Genomic DNA, 18,554 nt, shown 5'->3' on the forward strand with positions numbered 1-18,554 from the left:
ATGTTTGCTATGACTTGTTAAGCAGAAATTTTCTTTCTATCTACAGAGTTACATTTGCTGTAATGTATCTTACCTCCATGTTGTTTCTTCTTTCTTCTCACTGCTGCCCCAATCATGGCAAGCAAGTCATCCTCACTGCATTTGCTTCGTATTGCATCTCTGAAACAACAGTTAAAACACCCGTTAAACAGTACCAGGCAATTACCACACAGTGAAATGTTGGTACACTAAAAAGGAAGAAAAACTTTGCAGAAATCTTCAACAGTAATCTTGTAGTCTGCAGTAGGCAACAGCAGGATAACAAACCCACTGGACAAGAATGGGAAAGTCATGATAGAAGTTACTTTTATTTTTATAAATAAACAGGTATCTTACACAAATGCTCAAGAGTATACATAGGATCTCGGGCTGAAGAGGTGGAGCAGAAACTGACATTAGTTTTGTTGAAGAGGGAGTACTGGAACACAGCACAATTTCTTGCAAAATGAAGCCAAATTTATTGATAAACTCTTAATTAATTGCCAAGCTCACTAATGTGACCATTTTATAACAGGTACTTACTGCTTGGAGTATATGTGACTTTTCAGGCTTGCTTAATAGATCTGTTGCAAAAACACTTTGGGTTCCCCACCAGATAACATTATGCAAGTCCCTCCCTCAATATTTCAGTGACACAACGTTTTGGCATCTTCAGGTGGTGGTGATTTCCACCATCACTGCTGCAAGATGCAACTGGCAATTTCCACGTGACAGCTTTGAAATTTATCATGTGGATGACTATGACCATCATATTTAGAATTCAGAGGATTTCATAGAATACCTGAAGATGCTTAAACTAGAACTTTCAGATCTTTTAGTTAGCTCAAATGTTATATCATTACTTACAAAAGTGCCCCTGCAGCCCTCATTAGAGGTTATTAGCAGCAAGTTTGAGAAAGAAATTGTGATGCTGTTTAAACATGTGCATACCTCATCCTATTTCTTATGTAACACCAACTACTTTAATCAAGTGGACAGTGTTCCCATGGGAGATCCTCTATTTCCCTTAGTAAATATCCAACATTCCTCCTTCTGGCAGATTGCTGAAGAGACATTTGTGGTGTGGCCCACATAATACAGACACTACCTATGTCCCTGCAGCATTTGCACTCGCTCCATCTGAATATTCAGTTCACTGTGGAAGTACAAAAAGATAGCAGCTTACCATTCCTGGATGTCACGGTTAGAAGAAAAGCTGACATAGCACTGGGGCTTAGTCTCTACTGCAAACTGATACACGCAGAGTTATATTTGAGGTCCAAAAGTTGCCGTTACCCTGCACAATGTGGTAGTGTCTTACACTCCCTGGCACATAGAGCACACGTGATTTCAGATACCGACAGTCTGCCTGGTGAACTGTAACACCTAAGAACAGTGTTCCAGCAGAATGTTTATTCTTGTAAACAGATTTGCAATGTGTTCTGAGCAAAGCAAGTTCAGTGTAGGGATGTAAATGAAGATACTTAGACAAGCACTGCAAATGGCTTTCTTGCCATATTTCAGTGGCATGTTTTCAAAATTAAAAGAATCGCTAAGAGAAACAGAATCAAGTGTGTTTTTCGTCTACCAGCAAAACTAAGGAATTGTTTGTGTTCAGTTAAAGACAATCTTGACCTTAGAAAACACAGATCATATATAAGATCTGATGCCATTATGGGAAACCTTATATAGGGCAGACACCTCACATTGTGCAAGAACACTGTGTTCAACAGCGCTGACAAAAATGCCACCCAGTAAATTAATGGTAGCAGAGCACTGCCTGAATACAGGGCACCACACGTTTCCCAAGAGGACTGAAATTTTATCCTCAGCATCATCACTCTAGGACTGTGTTTTTAAGAATGAGGCATGTATCCATACGGTGGGCAATCTTACCAACAGGAATATGGAATTTTGACTAAGCACTGCCCAGAATCCAGCACTGACTGCCATGAAATTAAAACAGTAGAAACCAGATCCTCCGATGTATGACCTGATGCAGCACCTTGCAGAGAGTTAATTCAGCTTTTAACCACACGAGTGTCCAGAAGTGCAGTCATTGCCCACAACACATAAGCAGAAGGCTACTATGAATGGCATTCACATCCAACTGGGAGTGCCTGTCCACACATTCGTGCTCCTGCTTCTAGCCTGACAAATTTCAATTCTGCTGTGCGAATATCACCAGCCACATCTTGCAGCAGTGATGACAGGACCCACCACTACCTGAAGATGATGAACAGTTGTGTTGGTGAAATATTGTGAGGCTTGGACAAAGTTATTCAGTGGCAAATCTGAGAAGATTTGTATACATTATTTTTCTGTGACGCAGGTAATGTGCAGCAAAATGTGATAACTTTCTTTATTTTCCTTTTTGTACATTTCAAAATACCCCAAAAATTGGTGAGAAACACTGAACATATGACATAACCAGATGACACACCCCACAGCATGTGCAGCAGTCGGGGTTGAGTGTAAATGAATGATTGAGCAGTGCAATACTTTCATTTGAGCAAACAGAGCAAATTTCGAAAACATTTTGTAAATATGATCTGTTGTAAATGTAGATGTTAAAAATTATTGTCCCTGCTGTAATCAAGCAAAAGCAGTTCTGATTTTGTGTTTATTGCTTCTGTCCCTTCTCTTGTTAGTAAAGAAAACATAGGTCATTTAATGGCGATGATGCTATTCTGAAGTTTATACTCATCTACTTGTTATGCAATATGGTAGGTTTTCATTGTACTGTACTTTGCAAGAAATCAAGGAAACTGCAAGACCGGTAAATAAAATAATAAACTTCTATATATAAAAATAAAGATGAGGTGACTTACCAAACAAAAGCGCTGGCAGGTCGATAGACACACAAACAAACACAAACATACACACAAAATTCAAGCTTTCGCAACAAACTGTTGCCTCATCAGGAAAGAGGGAAGGAGAGGGGAAGACGAAAGGAAGTGGGTTTTAAGGGAGAGGGTAAGGAGTCATTCCAATCCCGGGAGTGGAAAGACTTACCTTAAGGGGAAAAAAGGACAGGTATACACTCGCACACACGCACATATCCATCCACACATAAAGACACAAGCAGACATATATATATCTGCTTGTGTCTGTATGTGTGGATGGATATGTGTGTGTGTGCGAGTGTATACCTGTCCTTTTTCCCCCTAAGGTAAGTCTTTCCGCTCCCGGGATTGGAATTTTACTATCATTACTTTTTTTTTTTTTTTTTTTTTTTTTTTTTTTTTTTTTTTTTACTTGTACCACACATATTCCACACGGTTCATGCTCACTCCTTCAATGATACTGCCCATCCTTCTCTAGTGTGTGAGTTGTCCCTGCTTTCCTGCGTGTTTGTTGGTTTAAACACCCTTGTTTCAAAAGAGAGTGACAGCTTAGATACAGTCTTGTCAACATTTTGTATTTTTATTTAGCAATTATTGTTTGAGCCTTATAGGTGAATGTCACAAGATATTGTCAACCACTGCATTCACTAGATGGGAATGGGGTTCATGGGGTTCATTTTTTAAGTTGCTGTTATCTTTTTCATCCTATCTTGGACTAGCTTTTCCATACTCCCACTCTATTTTACGTAGCCAAACAGTTATCCGCCCTTGCAAACTTGCTCCTTTACTACCAAGTCAACTAATACTGGGCAGCATAACAGAAGTTCCAATATCCAGTCTTTCACCACAATTCACCTACACACACTTTTCACTCACTGATTTTCTTTTTTCAATGTCATAAATATTTTGCTTTCACAGGCTGCTGTGCTTTGAACATAAAATTGTAGGAACATCTGCCTCACATGTCTTTTTTTTTTTTTTTTTTAATTAAAGAATATGTTCCTTGCTTATTCTAATTTGCTTCTGATACATTTCCATTCTCACTTTTATTTTGTTTTGATCCATTTCTTTTTTCTTTGATAGACAAGTCAAACAACAATGGCAATATGTTGCAGCCCCCTGTGTTTCACCCTACTTACTATGAACTTACTTTTCTTAGCTTCCAATTTTATTAGTCATTTGGTTTTTAAGATACTTAAATTAATTGTTTGACCCTGTATTTTTATATCTTATTTTACCTTCGGTTGATAAAGGATTTCTGGTATGCTCACAAAGAGAGAGCTGATTCTTCCCACCCCTCACCCCCCTTACCATGTCCTGAAACAAACTTATCGCCAAGTCTTAGTCTAGTCATCAATTTAAAAGTGTCAGTTGTTGGTCCCATTGTCTAATAATTTGTACATTTATACACATGAAGTTCCAATTTTTATTTGGAACATATAGACTCTGATAATCATGAATCACAGTTGAAATGGCTCTGGGCACTATGGGACTTAACATCTGAGCCAAGGCAGGATTCAAACCTGCGACCGTAGCAGTCGCGCAGTTCTGGACTGAAGGACCTAGAACCGCTCGGCAACGGTGGCTGGCGAATCATAGTTACCATCACATGGACAGAAATACTGTGTTAACTTTAATACAACACAGGGACATAGCCAAAAATGTCTTTACATAATTTCCAGTTCTGATTACTTTCCTTTAATTTAATCTCACAAATAGGTTAGTGTAACATGATGTTGACAGAGGCAAATTATATATACTCACAAATTATTTAGCTAGAGGTATCTGGTTTGTATGTCTGGGAGGGAGGAGGGTGCAAGCTGAAAACTTCAAGAAAAGATTACTCATTTCATACCTGCTGGATTTAACTGCAGTTTATCTCTTCCATATACCAACCACATACCTAATGTGCATGGCAAACAGTTTGAAAGTATTATTCTATACTCAGCATTTGGAACTATCAGTTCCTTCATGAGAGAGGAAAGAGGGATAAGTTTCTGAAGGTCTCAAAGGTCACTCGGAGTCCATGACTAATGTGAGGACAAGAGGAACGAATGTGTCTATAAGAAGTTTTGGAATTTCACCTCCTGAAGGTAAAATACTGATCACTCTGTCAGTCTTCTAGTAATTTTATGGTTTCCTCGCATGAATTTTCACTTGGACATGATTATTCTATGTTTCATCACTCACCTGAGAGATATCTCTGAATACCCAAAGAGACACACCTCCAAATTGCCATCAGCTGTTATCTGTAAACGGTTGCACGTGCCACACAAGTGTTCACTCATTGAGGTAATAAATCCCACACGTCCCTTGAAGCCCGGGACATGGTATGCCTGCAAAAAGAAATTGTAAGAAAATAGCTACTGCTGTTGTGTAAATACTATAAATGTGTTGCTCACCAAGTGGAGGAAGGAGAAAATGTGCATTAAGGGGAGTTTGAACGCCCTATCCTGACAATGTTAAATTTGGTGACTTAACTTCCCCGTATTTCAGGAACAACTGTAGCCATTGACAAGAAACTTTTACAGGACATTAAACTATATGTTCTGAGTCTTACAATAATTCCATTTCAGCCACTGCTTTTGGAAATGCAATTTTTTAATTACACAGTTAAAATTTTGTGTACTTTTTTGTATGTTATTCTAAATAATTTTATTTATGCATAATATTACGTTCTTCTTTTAGTTCAGAAGACTCAGAATACGTATGTTATTACTCCCTGAAAATTTTAATTCGCTACTCGAAGTAGTTTCTGAGATTTAGGGAAAAATGCAAGAGAAAATCTAAATTTTCAAGAAGAGTTTTTAAAGTTTTAATAGACTGTAACTCAATATATGCTTAACATTTTATTTTTAGTCACTCAGAAGCACCCTGCACCATACTGTATATCATCCTCTTGACCTTTTTTAAGTTTTTTCTTGTTTTCTTCTTTCTGGACTCCGTAGTGGCCAACTGTGCTGCATACAGTGCTTTACCATTGCAAACCTTGTCCATCCATTCAAATTCTCTGATGCAGTTTGCTCCAGAATTAATTCTCATATGTTGTAGCACTTTTACGCTACCAATGTTGCCATCATTAAAAGCAATAACAGCATGACTGACCCCCACTTTAGTGTCTTCATTACAAGAAAAACATTTTTTGGTCTACATCTACATCTACATCCATACTCCTCAAGCCACCTGACGGTGTAGGCTACCTTGAGTACCTCTATTAGTTCTCCCTTCTATTCCAGTCTCGTATTGTTCGTGGAAAGAAGGCTTGTTGGTATGCCTATGTGCGGGCTCTAATCTCTCTCATTTTATTCTCATCGTCTCTTCGGGAGATATACGTAGGAGGGAGCATAATACTGCTTGACTCCTCGGTGAAGGTATGTTCTCAAAACTTCAACAAAAGCCCGTACAGAGCTACTGAGCGTCTCTCCCGCAGAGTCTTCCACTGGAGTTTATCTAACATCTCCGTAATGCTTTCATGATTACTAAATGATCCTATAACGAAGCATGCTGCTCTCTGTTGGATCTTCTCTATCTCTTCTATCAACCCTATCTGGTACGGATCCCACACTGCTGAGCAGTATTCAAACAGTGGGCGAACAAGTGTACTGTAACCTAATTCCTTTGTTTTCGGATTGCATTTCCTTAGGATTCTTCCAATGAACCTCAGTCTGGCATCTGATTTACCGACGATCAACTTTATATGATCATTCCATTTTAAATCACTCCTAATGCATACTCCCAGATAATTTATGGAATTAACTGCTTCCAATTGCTGACCTGTTATATTGTAGCTAAATGATATGGGATCTTTCTTTCTATGTATTCGCAGCACATTACACTTGTCTACATTGAGATTCAATTGCCATTCCCTGCACCATGCATCAATACGCTGCAGATCATCCTGCATTTCAGTACAATTTACCATTGTTGCAACCTCTTGATATACCACAGCATCATCCGCAAAAAGCCTCAGTGAACTTCCAATTTCATTCACAATGTCATTTATGTATATTGTGAATAGCAACAGTCCTACGACACTCCCCTGCAGTACACCTGAAATTACTCTTACTTCGGAAGACTTCTCTCCATTGAGAGTGACATGCTGCATTCTGTTATCTAGCAACTCTTCAATCCAATCACATAATTGGTCTGACAGTCCATATGCTCTTAAATTGTTCATTAAACGATTGTGGGGAACTGTATCGAACGCCTTGCGGAAGTCAAGAAACACAGCATCTACCTGGGAACCCGTGTCTAAGGCCCTCTGAGTCTCGTGGACGAATAGCGCGAGCTGGGTTTCACACGATCGTCTTTTTCGAAACCCATGCTGATTCCTACAGAGTAGATTTCTAGTTTACAGAAAAGTCATAATACTCGAACATAATACATGTTCTAAAATTCTACAACTGATCGACGTTAGAGATATAGGTCTATAGTTCTGCACATATGTTCGACGTCCCTTCTTGAAAACGGGGATGACCTGTGCCCTTTTCCAATTCTTTGGAACGCTACGATCTTGTAGAGACCTACGGTACACTGCTGCAATAATGGGGGCAAGTTCCTTCGCATACTCTGTGTAATATTGAACTGGTATCCCATCAGGTCCAGCGGCCTTTCCTCTTTTGAGTGATTTTAATTGTTTCTCTATCCCTCTGTCATCTATTTCAATATCTACCATTTTGTCATCTGTGCGACAATCTAGAGAAGGAACTACAGTGCAGTCTTCCTCTGTGAAACAGCTTTGGAAAAAGACATTTAGTATTTCGGCTTTAGTCCATCATCCTCTGTTTCAGTACCTTTTTGGTCACAGAGTGTCTGGACATTTTGTTCTGATTCACCTACCGCTTTGACATAGGAGCAAAATTTCTTAGGATTTTCTGCCAAGTCAGTACATAGAACTTTACTTTTGAATTCTTTTAACGCCTCTCGCATGGCCCTCCTCACATTACATTTCGCTTCGCGTAATTTTTGTTTGTCTGCAAGGTATTGGCTATGTTTATGTTTGCTGTGAAGTTCCCTTTGCTTCCGCAGCAGTTTTCTAACTCGGTTGTTGTACCACGCTGGCTCTTTTCCATCTCTTACGATCTTGCTTGATACATACTCATCTGACGCATATTGTACGATGGTTTTGAACTTTGTCCACTGATCCTCAACACTATCTGTACTTAAAACAAAACTTTTGTGTTGAGCCGTCAGGTACTCTGAAATCTGATTTTTGTCACTTTTGCTAACCAGAAAAATCTTCGTACCCTTTTTAATATTTCTATTTACGGCTGAAATCATCGATGCAGTAACCGCTTTATGATCACTGATTCCCTGTTCTGCGTTAACTGTTTCAAATAGTTCAGGTCTGTTTGTCACTAGAAGGTCTAATATGTTATCGCCATGAGTCGGTTCTCTGTTTAACTGCTCAAGGTAGTTTTCAGATAAAGCTCTTAAAAAATTTCACTGGATTCTTTGTCCCTGCCACCCGTTATGAAAGTTTGAGTCTCCCAGTCTATATCCGGCAAATTAAAATCTCCACCCAGAACTATAACATGTTGGGCAAATCTACTCGAAATATTTTCCAAATTATCCTTCAGGTGCTCAGCCACAACAGCTGCTGAGCCAGGGGGCCTATAAAGACATCCCATTACCATGTCTGAGCCTGCTTTAACCGTGACCTTCACCCAAATTATTTCACATTTCGGATCTCCATCAATTTCCTTCGATACTATTGCACTTCTTATTGCTTTAAACATGCCTCCCCCTTCACTGTCCAGCCTGTCTCTGCGGTATACACTCCAATCTGAGTTTAGAATTTCATTACTGTTTACATCTGGTTTCAGCCAACTTTCTGTCCCTAGTACTATGTGGGCATTGTGACCGCTTATTAATGAGAGCAGTTCTGGGACCTTTCTATAGACGCTCCTGCAGTTTACTATTAGCACATTAATATTGTTATTCCCTGTTGCATTTTGTCTACTCCTACCTTGCCGCATCTCAGGAGGTGTCTTGTCGGGCCTAGGGAGGGAATTCTCTAACCTAAAAAACCCACATGTGCACTCCACATATACTCCGCTACCCTTGTAGCCACTTCCTGCATGTAGTGCATGCGTGACCTATTCAGGGGGACCCTACATTTCTCCACCCGATAGCGGAGGTCGAGAAATTTGCACCCCAGATCTCCGTAGAATCGTCTGAGTCCCTGGTTTAAGCCTTCCACTCGGCTCCAAACCAGAGGATCACTATCGGTTCTGGGAACGATACTACAAATAGCTAGCTCAGATTCCACCCCGCGAGGCTTTCCGCCTTCACCAACTCCGCTAACCGCCTGAACGAACTGAGGATGACCTCTGAACCCAGACGGCAGGAGTCATTGGTGCCGACATGAGCAACAATTTGCAGTCGGGTGCACCCAGTGCTCTCTACCACTGCCGGCGCGGTCTCCTCCACATCTCGGATGAGACCCCCGGCAAGCAGACAGAGTGAACACTGACCTTCTTCCCCGACCTTTCCGCTATTTCCCTAAGCGGCTCCATCACCCGCCTAACGTTGGAGCTCCCAATAACTAATAAACCCCTCCCCCCATGTGCCTGCTCGGACCTTGCTGAAGGAGTGGCCACATGTCCACTCACAGGCAGAACGGGCGATGCCACACGGCCAGCCTCCACACTGACCCTCCACCTTGTGCGCCGCGAATGCCGCTGAACCCGCCACTCCCCTTGGGAAGAGGGTGGCACAACCGCGCCCGGTATCCGCAAAGATGTGTCGACAGCAGGGTCAGTGGGTGAAGCATGTAACACCTGGGGTGTACCATGCAACGCACCAGACTCACCACTGCCTGAAGACGGCTAACCGCGGCCATCAACACGTTCAGCTGTTTGCGAACAGTGGCCAGCTCCTCCTGTGTCCGTACACAGCAGTCTCACATCCTATCCATCTTAAGAAATCAATTTACTGTAGAGAGTTAATCAACTTATAACTAGACTGCTAATTCACTAAAGGCAGCTGATAGTTGACTAAACTGTGGTTACTAGACACTTCCTGTAGAAAACAATGAAAATAGCACTACCTGTCTCTGGACTGTACTGAAAACAAACACTAGCACTACTGGCACTATGGCTGACTAAACGGACTTTCTCTGACTGTATTCAAAACAAACACAAAATCTATGGAACACTATTACTAGCACTCGACAATTAAAGCTTCCTAAAAGCAAAAACACACAGAAGAAGAAGTTACAAGTAAGAAAAATAGAGTTAATACTTAAATCAGCATAGCTCGCTGCACAGCAGACGTGACGCAGACGGCAGTTACGACGACACTGACGCTATAAGATTATTGAACGACTCATTGGGATTTTGAGTCTGACAATGCAGACACTTCTTCAATAATTCAGGATTGCCTGGTCTCTGTAAACAGGTTTTATGATATCCACAACTGCTGCTGGGATATAATGTTTATGGCTGTATGACCTGTTTGAGTACTGGGCATTGCCGTAATTGCACCATGAACCAGATCCAGGAGGGCATGACCAACACATTCCAGTTCTGTGATAAGCTTCTCACCATAACGCTGAGTGGCTACTACACTGTTATATGCATTTGAGTCTGCACAACCTAAGAACTTAGTGTAACACACTCCCCTTTAGTTTACAGATCGATTATAAATTTCAACAGCTGCACAGGCCTCCGTACGACTAGTTGTCCTACATAATTTCTGTCACAGATATGCCCTTCTTCATTCCCTGATTTATACTTATAAGAATGTTTGGTTAAAATCTGGAAATCTATTAGCTTTCCAGTATCCACCACTGGTCACTGTAGCAACAGAATTCTTAGAACTTCAGCTGCGCTTCTACCAAGTGCCCCAAAAGCTACTGATATGTCAATCATACCATCGTTTATTTCAGCAGCTTCATTTGCAGCACCCTTAATTGACTCACATGCAGTGGATTTCACAGCAGCTCCAATAAATCCTGCATACTTGTCCATTTTACAAAGTGGGCGTGGCATATACATGACGACACACATTGTTTCTGCTGCAGTGTGTCCTTTGCCAATAGCTCTCAATCCATAAAACCACCTAACATTTATTTCAAAATAATTATCTTTACACTTATCAGAACTCCAAAATGAATGAGTATATTTACAACTGGCAGAATTAATGATAAGTTTCCTGGCTAGTCCATTTGATACCTCAATGTCTTCATGTAAACTAACTGGCCCTCCACATACATACAGCACACACATTCACATAACACCCCTGTTACGATGTGTAGATGTATCAGAATATAACCTAACCTACCATTTACATGAGTTTTGTTTTGAGATAACTGTGTTATCACTATGTTTTATTTTAATCTTCGAAGCACTAATGGGTGTTTCTCTAGTTACTCATGAGTTTGCGAGTATTTCATTGTCTGTAACTTCACACACCACATGCTGAACACAATGTTTCTCTTTATTCAAAAATTTATTACCATGAAACCCACATTTCTTAAAAACACTTGATTTTGGAGTCATACTTTTTGAGAGATTTACCAGTCTATTCGTCACTATTCCTCAGACAAATGTTAGCACTTCGATATGCAAAGCATGTTTATACTATGAAAAGATACGATACTATTTTTGACAGTGCTACCAAAACAAACACATAATTTAACCTTTATAACACAGCAATCCACAGCTTTCTACAGGGTGGTCCATTGAAAGTGACCGGGCCAAATATCTCACATAATAAGCATCAAATGAAAAAATTACAAAGAACGAAATTCGTCTAGCTTGAAGGGAGAAACCAGATGGCGCTATGGTTGGCCTGGTAGATGGCACTGCCATGGGTCAAACTCATATCAACTGCATTTTTTTAAAATAGGAACCCCCATTTTTTATTACATATTCATGTAGTACATAAAGAAATATGAATGTTTTAGCTGGACCACTTTTTTCGCTTTGTGATAGATGGGGCTGTAATAGTCAAAAATGGTTCAAATGGCTCTGAGCACTATGGGACTTAACTTCTGAGGTCATCAGTCCCCTAGAACTTAGAACTACTTAAATCTAACTAACCTAAGGACATCACACACATCCATGCCCGAGGCAGGATCGAACCTGCGACCGTAGCGGTCGCGCGTTTCCAGACTGTAGCGCCTAGCACTGCTCGGCCACTCCAGCCAGCTGCTGTAATAGTCACAAACATATAAGTATGTGGTATCACATAACATTCCGCCAGTGTGGACGGTATTTGCTTCGTGATACATTACCTGTGTTAAAATGGACCGTTTACCAATTGCGGAAAAGGTCGATATCGTGTTGATGTATGGCTATTGTGATCAAAATGCCCAAGGGGCGTGTGCTATGTATGCTGCTTGGTATCCTGGACGATATCATTGAAGTGTCCAGACCATTCGCCGGATAGTTACATTATTTAAGGAAACAGGAAGTGTCCAGCCACATGTGAAACATCAACCACGACCTGCAACAAATGATGATGCCCTAGTAGTTGTTTTAGCTGCTGGGGCAGCTAATCCACACATCAGTAGCAGACAAAAAGCGTGAGAATTGGGAATCTCAAAAACGTCGGTGTTTAGAATGCTACATCAACATCGATTGCACCCGTACCGTATTTCTATGCACCAGGAATTGCATGGCGATGAATTTAAACGTCATGTACAGTTCTGCCACTGGGCACAAGAGAAATTACAGGACGATGAAAGATTTTTTGCATGCATTCTATTTAGCGATGAGGCATCATTCACCAACAGCGGTAACCTAAACCGCCATAATATGCACTATTGGGCAACGGAAAATCTATGATGGCAGCAACAAGTGGAACAGCAGCGACATAGGCAGGTTAATGTATGGTGTGGCATTAAGGGAGGAAGGATAATTGGCCCCCATTTTATCGATGGCAATCTAAATGGTGCAATGTATGCTGATTTCCTGCATAATGTTCTACCAATGTTACTACTAGATGTTTCACTGCATGACAGAGTGGCGATGTACTTCCAACATGATGGATGTCCGGCAAATAGTTTGCGTGCGGTTGAAGCAGTATTGAATAGCATATTTCATGACAGGTGGATTGGTTGTCAAAGCACCATACCATGGCCCGCACGTTCACCGGATCCGACGTCCCCGGATTTCTTTCTGTGGGGAAAGTTGAAGGATATTTGCTATCGTGATCCACCGACAATGCCTGACAACATGCGTCAGTGCATTGTCAATGCATGTGCGAACATTACGGAAGGCGAACTACTCACTGTTGAGAGGAATGTCGTTACACGTATTGCCAAAGGCATTGAGGTTGACAGACATCATTTTGAGCATTTATTGCATTAATGTGGTATTCACAGGTAATCACGCCGTAACAGCATGCGTTCTCAGAAATGATAAGTTCACAAAGGTACATGTATCACATATGGAACAACCAAAATAAAATGTTCAAATGTACCTACGTTCTGTATTTTAATTTAAAAAACCTACCTGTTACCAACTGTTCGTCTAAAATTATGAGACATATGTTTGTGACTATTACAGCGCCATCTATCACAAAGTGAAAAAAGTGGTCCAACTAAAACATTCACATTTCTTTACGTATTACATGAATATGCAATAAAAAATGGGGTTCCTATTTAAAAAAACACAGTTGATATCAGTTTGAGCTATGGCAGCGCCTTATAGCAGGCCAACCATTGCGCCAGCTGGTTTCCCCCTTCGAGCTAGACAAATTTCGTTCTTTGTAGTTTTTTCGTTTGACACTTATTTCGTGAGATATATGGCCCGGTCACGATCAATGGACTACCCTGTATATAATAAATTACCGATTTTATTAGGTCTTGAAGTAATGCGTGTAAAAATTTTAACATTTTCAACTAGTGTAGATTATATTTTAGAAAATAAAATAAAATACTTCCCACGCAAGTTTATAAGTAATATACATATCATTTTATTTGGAAAATTGCAAATTTTATAATCAGGTAAAAACCCGAAAAAGTGAAAAAGAATGTTTTCCGCTTCTAACTCCCCTTAAAGTTATGGAAATGTGCAAGCTTTCGGAGCCAGTGGCTTCTTCTTCTGGCAGAAACAATAAGGGGACGGAAAAGGGAAGAAAGAAAAGGATTGTCAAGGTTTAGGAAATGGGGAGAGTTGTAGAAAAGCTGCAGAGAAACCCAGACCAGGACAGACTTACTGAATGGGATGAGAAATATGTAACTAAACCAGTCCATCTCTCATACCACCAGCAGATGTGAAGTATTATTGCGATTGGTAGTAAGTCATAAACATTAAATTATTTTCAATGTATGTTCATATGTAATACTGCACGTACCTTTGAGGTATCATTGGGCCCATTGGGCAGAGGATCAAAATTAGGCCACTGCTTTCTAATTATTTGGACCATTTCACTAAATGAGACCATCTTCCCATCATTCCATTTGTTGCCGCTGAAAGGCATGTACTCGATAAATCTTACATCAACATTTTTCTCTTTTGTTAACTCCACAAAACTGCACACTTCATCTTCATTAAAACCTCGCATTACAACACAATTTATCTGTGGAAGAAAGACACCATTAAAAACTTGGTATCAGATAAAGCATGGTTTAAACAGAGTTTGAAAGACTTTTTGATAGGTAACTCATCCTACTCAATAGATGAATATCTTAACAGTGGCTGTTAGGCCAGCTTAAATAAGAATGTCTGTTAGATTTCAGTTCTGAGAGCACTTTGTCATAACAGTCAAGATTATGTACTTTTTGTTTGATAAATTTATTAATAGTGCATAACAATGTTTCAGTCTGACAGCGTATCAATTCTGAAAATATTAGCTGTTCCAGTTTGTATTGTATTCACCTAGTTTGACAATCTCCTGACAAATGATCAGGGTATTCAAATGTTTTATATTTTTTATGTTATACTTTCTGGCATGTTACTCACCCATGAGAATCGTCTCATGTTTTGGGTCTTGGAACAAAAGCTGAATCTAATCTAATCTAACCTACAAAATAATGGTTCTACAAGTCTGTTGTTATATTTGTATACCTCACTGATTCTGTTAAATTAATCTTTTTCTCTCTTTTTAGAGAATGTCTGAATTTATCTTAGCATGCCAAGCTGTTAACCTTCTTAACAATTTATGAAAATTAAACTACATACATCTCCAATCTTTTTCCCCACTCCAACGCACACATCTTTTGCTGAAAGTATTATTTTAACAATTACATGAAACTGTGCTGCCATTTGTGAAACAAAGTTGAAAGTGTTCTCAAGATAAAAGGTCTTCAGAAAAGGAGCATTTAGTATCTGTGCAGGTGGTAATACTGACAGCCATCATATAAACAAGCCCAAATGGTAGAACATCCTGCTTTACACATACACGCAATGCCAGAAAAAAGGAAGAGAGCACACCTTTCATTCAAGCATTGAATATATAAACTGATGAGACAAAACACTATGACCTCCTGTTTGATAATGTGTTTGTCCACTGTTGGAACACAATACAGCAGTGATTTTGTGTGGGACAAGTTCAACAAATTTCAGGTATGTTTCCAGCATTATGTGAGGTATGTTCCCAGCATTATGCAGCACCGCATGTCTAAGCACAGGTCATGTAATTCCCATAAATTGGAGATCAGTGGTTTCTGGGTGCAGAACTGGTATCTGATAGCATCGCAGATGTATTCCATCAGATTCAGAAGGGGTGAATTTGATTCTGGCCTCATGACACTGAAAGTCATATTGTTGAAACATGTCACCTTCATTAGGGACAGGGTGCGGACAGTGCACAATAACGTTCACACAGAACAAAGCTGTTATGGAGCCTTCAGTTACTACCACAGGACCCATAGAAGACCAGGTGAATGTCCTCCATAGCATAATATTGCTCCCACTGGCCTAAGTCTGTAGCAAAGTGCACCTTGCAAGCACCAATTCACTCTGTTGACAGTGTATGTGCACAAAACCGTCAAGTAGGTGTAATGCGAAACTCGAATGATTCAACCAGATGACACATTTCTATTGATTCACTGCCCAATCTCAATGCTCCTGAGCCACAGAAATTGTAATTCAACTGTGTTGTCAACATGGGAACATACAGGGGTTGTCTGCAGCAGAGCCCTATGTTTAACAATGTGCAATGAATGGTGTGCTCTGAAATACTCGTGCTTCCACCAGCACTGTGTCATCAGACATGCCACAGAAATTAGCTTCCTCAGCCGAATGTCATCTTTTTCAAAGGAACCATCCCAGCATTTGTCTTAAATCATTTAGGGAAATCAAGGAAAACCCAAATTTTGATGGCCCGATGGGATTCGGGTCCGTTGCCCTCTGGAAGTCAAGTCCACTGTCTGACCACTGTGGTGGCATGACCTAGTCTTAATTAAGCCAGAAAATCCTGGGAAATGCTGACATACTTATTGATTTAAGATATAACAATTTAAAACAATCCTCTCATGAATTTCACTACAATTTTCCGCTCTTTTGAAAAAAAATTTCTTTTGACTGTTTTGATGTTGTTTATTATGTTTAAATAATGATGGCAGTCTCTATAAAAGGGCAGTTTGACTTTTAAGTTTAGTTATACTGTTTTAAACTACATCCTTCATCTATTTGTCCACCCAGAAGTGCTATAGGATATAACTTGAAGACTATGGTGAGGTGGTGGGGGACAGTCATGTGTTGAGAAGGAGGTGCTGCCAGAAATGAAGTGTGTGAGGTGACGTTATTGACACTGCATACAGGGAGAATAAAAATACTCTATTCCATATTCATTTACAATCTACGTCTGGCCCCCCATATGGTTTCACTTTTCTCCAATAAGAAAAAAGAAATTGTCAGTAACTGTCTTTATAAGGTCTTAAAAGGAAACAAACAATAGAAATCTAGGCTGGAGTAATGACCATATTATAAAAAAGATACATTGCTATTCACTGTATACAGGAGATGTTAGGTCACAGACAAGCACAACAAAAAGACTACTAAACACGTAAGCTTTCCATCAGAAAGTCTTCTTCCAAAGTGGACAAAAAAAACACACACACACACACACACACACACACACACACACACACACACACACACACACGACCGTTGTTTCTCCCATGATGCACAGTTGCTCCCAGTCTGGCCCTAGCAGCCGGAGACAGTGGTCATGTATGTGTGATCTGCATTTGCGCGCATGTGTGTGCGTGTGTGTGTGTGTGTGTGTGTGTGTGTGTGTGTGTGTGAGGGAAAGGGGGGGGGGGGTTGCACCAAAAGCTTACATGTTTAATAATAGGTGGTGTTCCTTCCCCCCCCCCCCCCCCCCCTGCCAGCAACACATCTACACTATACAGTGAGTGCCAATCTATCCTTTTCATAATACTGTCGTTACCACCTTGCCAAGAGGCATATTGTGGAGTAATCCGAAGGGCTCTACTAATTTGTACAAGAGGAAGGAGAGCACAATCTCAATGTAAGTTTTTAGAAAACTGGTATGTGCATTACTTCTGCAAACCTTTCAGAAAGGATACGGTATGCACTTCATTCAGCAAGATGAGTAATAAACAATATTAGCAATACTGCATCAAACTTGTTCACTTTCATCTTTGGATTAAACATTCGATTTCAGAGAGTACAGAATTTGGCAGAATCAAATTTTGGGGATATGTGGAACTGGGACAATGGCATATTTTTTACCCATTCAACAAACTAAGCACTGCTGATTGCTACTTTTATTGTGTCTGCTGCTGCAATGCATATATGAAACTATAAGTGCAGCATCTATGATGGAATAAAATGTTATACAAATGAAACATACAGGTACAGTGAAATAGAGTAGTATGGCTCATCATTTCGGTCTCACAGATTAGCAGGTGTTGACTTGAAATATAATACTTAAGAAGTTGAATCCAAAGGAGAGGACGTACCATATTTACTCAAATCTAAGCTGCACTTTTTTTCTGGTTTTTGTAATCCAAAAAACCGCATGCGGCTTGGAATCGAGTGCAAAGCAAGTGGAAGTTCTGAAAAATGTCAGTAGGTGCTGAAACAACTATTTTCTGCCGTCGAATATATGTAGCGCTACACAGGCATGCTTCGTAGGCACAAAGATAAATACTGGCGCCAAAACCTCTGCGTCAGTAAATAAATTAAAAAAAAAAAGGTGGAAGACAATTTTCATACATTATCCAACGAAGTAAATACAAATTCCGTATTGTTCATCTTCGAATGTAGCAGAACTTCAATGTATTACGAAAATCCGACCGGCAAGACTGTTTGGGATGTTTGTCAATATGGCCAACTCAATGTTCTGAATTTTTTCCTACCTGTGAGAAGAGACGGTTGCTAATAGGAACCTGATGAAATGTGAATCACATGCAGTATTCTCTTCATCATAAGAGTAATACGAATATAAACATTTTGCCACGTATTCTTTCGTGTTTGCTGCTATCTTATTTAAATCCTGTCTGCCTAATAAACTACGAAACTAGAGTGAGACAACAGCAAACGCGGAAGAATATACGTATCTTGTCATGTTTATATTCATATTATTCTTATGCCTAATAGTGATACAGTCAGAAATGAAGCACGGCAACTGACTAGATTTTTATATCCAAGATGACTCTAATTTCTGTGCAGAATTTGATGTACTAAAGAAGCGGCCGCAAAGATTTTCAAATGGAGATAAATTTTCGCCTAACTCTCGTTCAGAACATGTTCTATCATACGCAGT

General features: G+C 40.0%; 1 protein-coding gene across 1 annotated transcript in view; it reads right to left on the bottom strand.

Moving 5' to 3' along the window:
- The window catches only part of LOC124555818 (molybdenum cofactor biosynthesis protein 1-like), a 56,066-nt gene that overhangs the window by 22,035 nt on the left and 15,477 nt on the right, over positions 1 to 18,554 (bottom strand). Inside the window, exons 4-6 of the mRNA XM_047129886.1 lie at positions 14,172 to 14,396; positions 5,055 to 5,200; positions 74 to 159 (exon numbers count right to left, since the gene is read on the bottom strand). Coding sequence (XP_046985842.1) covers positions 74 to 159; positions 5,055 to 5,200; positions 14,172 to 14,396 — 457 coding nt within the window. The remainder of the gene's footprint in view (positions 1 to 73; positions 160 to 5,054; positions 5,201 to 14,171; positions 14,397 to 18,554) is intronic.

Source organism: Schistocerca americana, chromosome X, assembly GCF_021461395.2.
Source record: "Schistocerca americana isolate TAMUIC-IGC-003095 chromosome X, iqSchAmer2.1, whole genome shotgun sequence".
Lineage (NCBI taxonomy): Eukaryota > Metazoa > Arthropoda > Insecta > Orthoptera > Acrididae > Schistocerca > Schistocerca americana.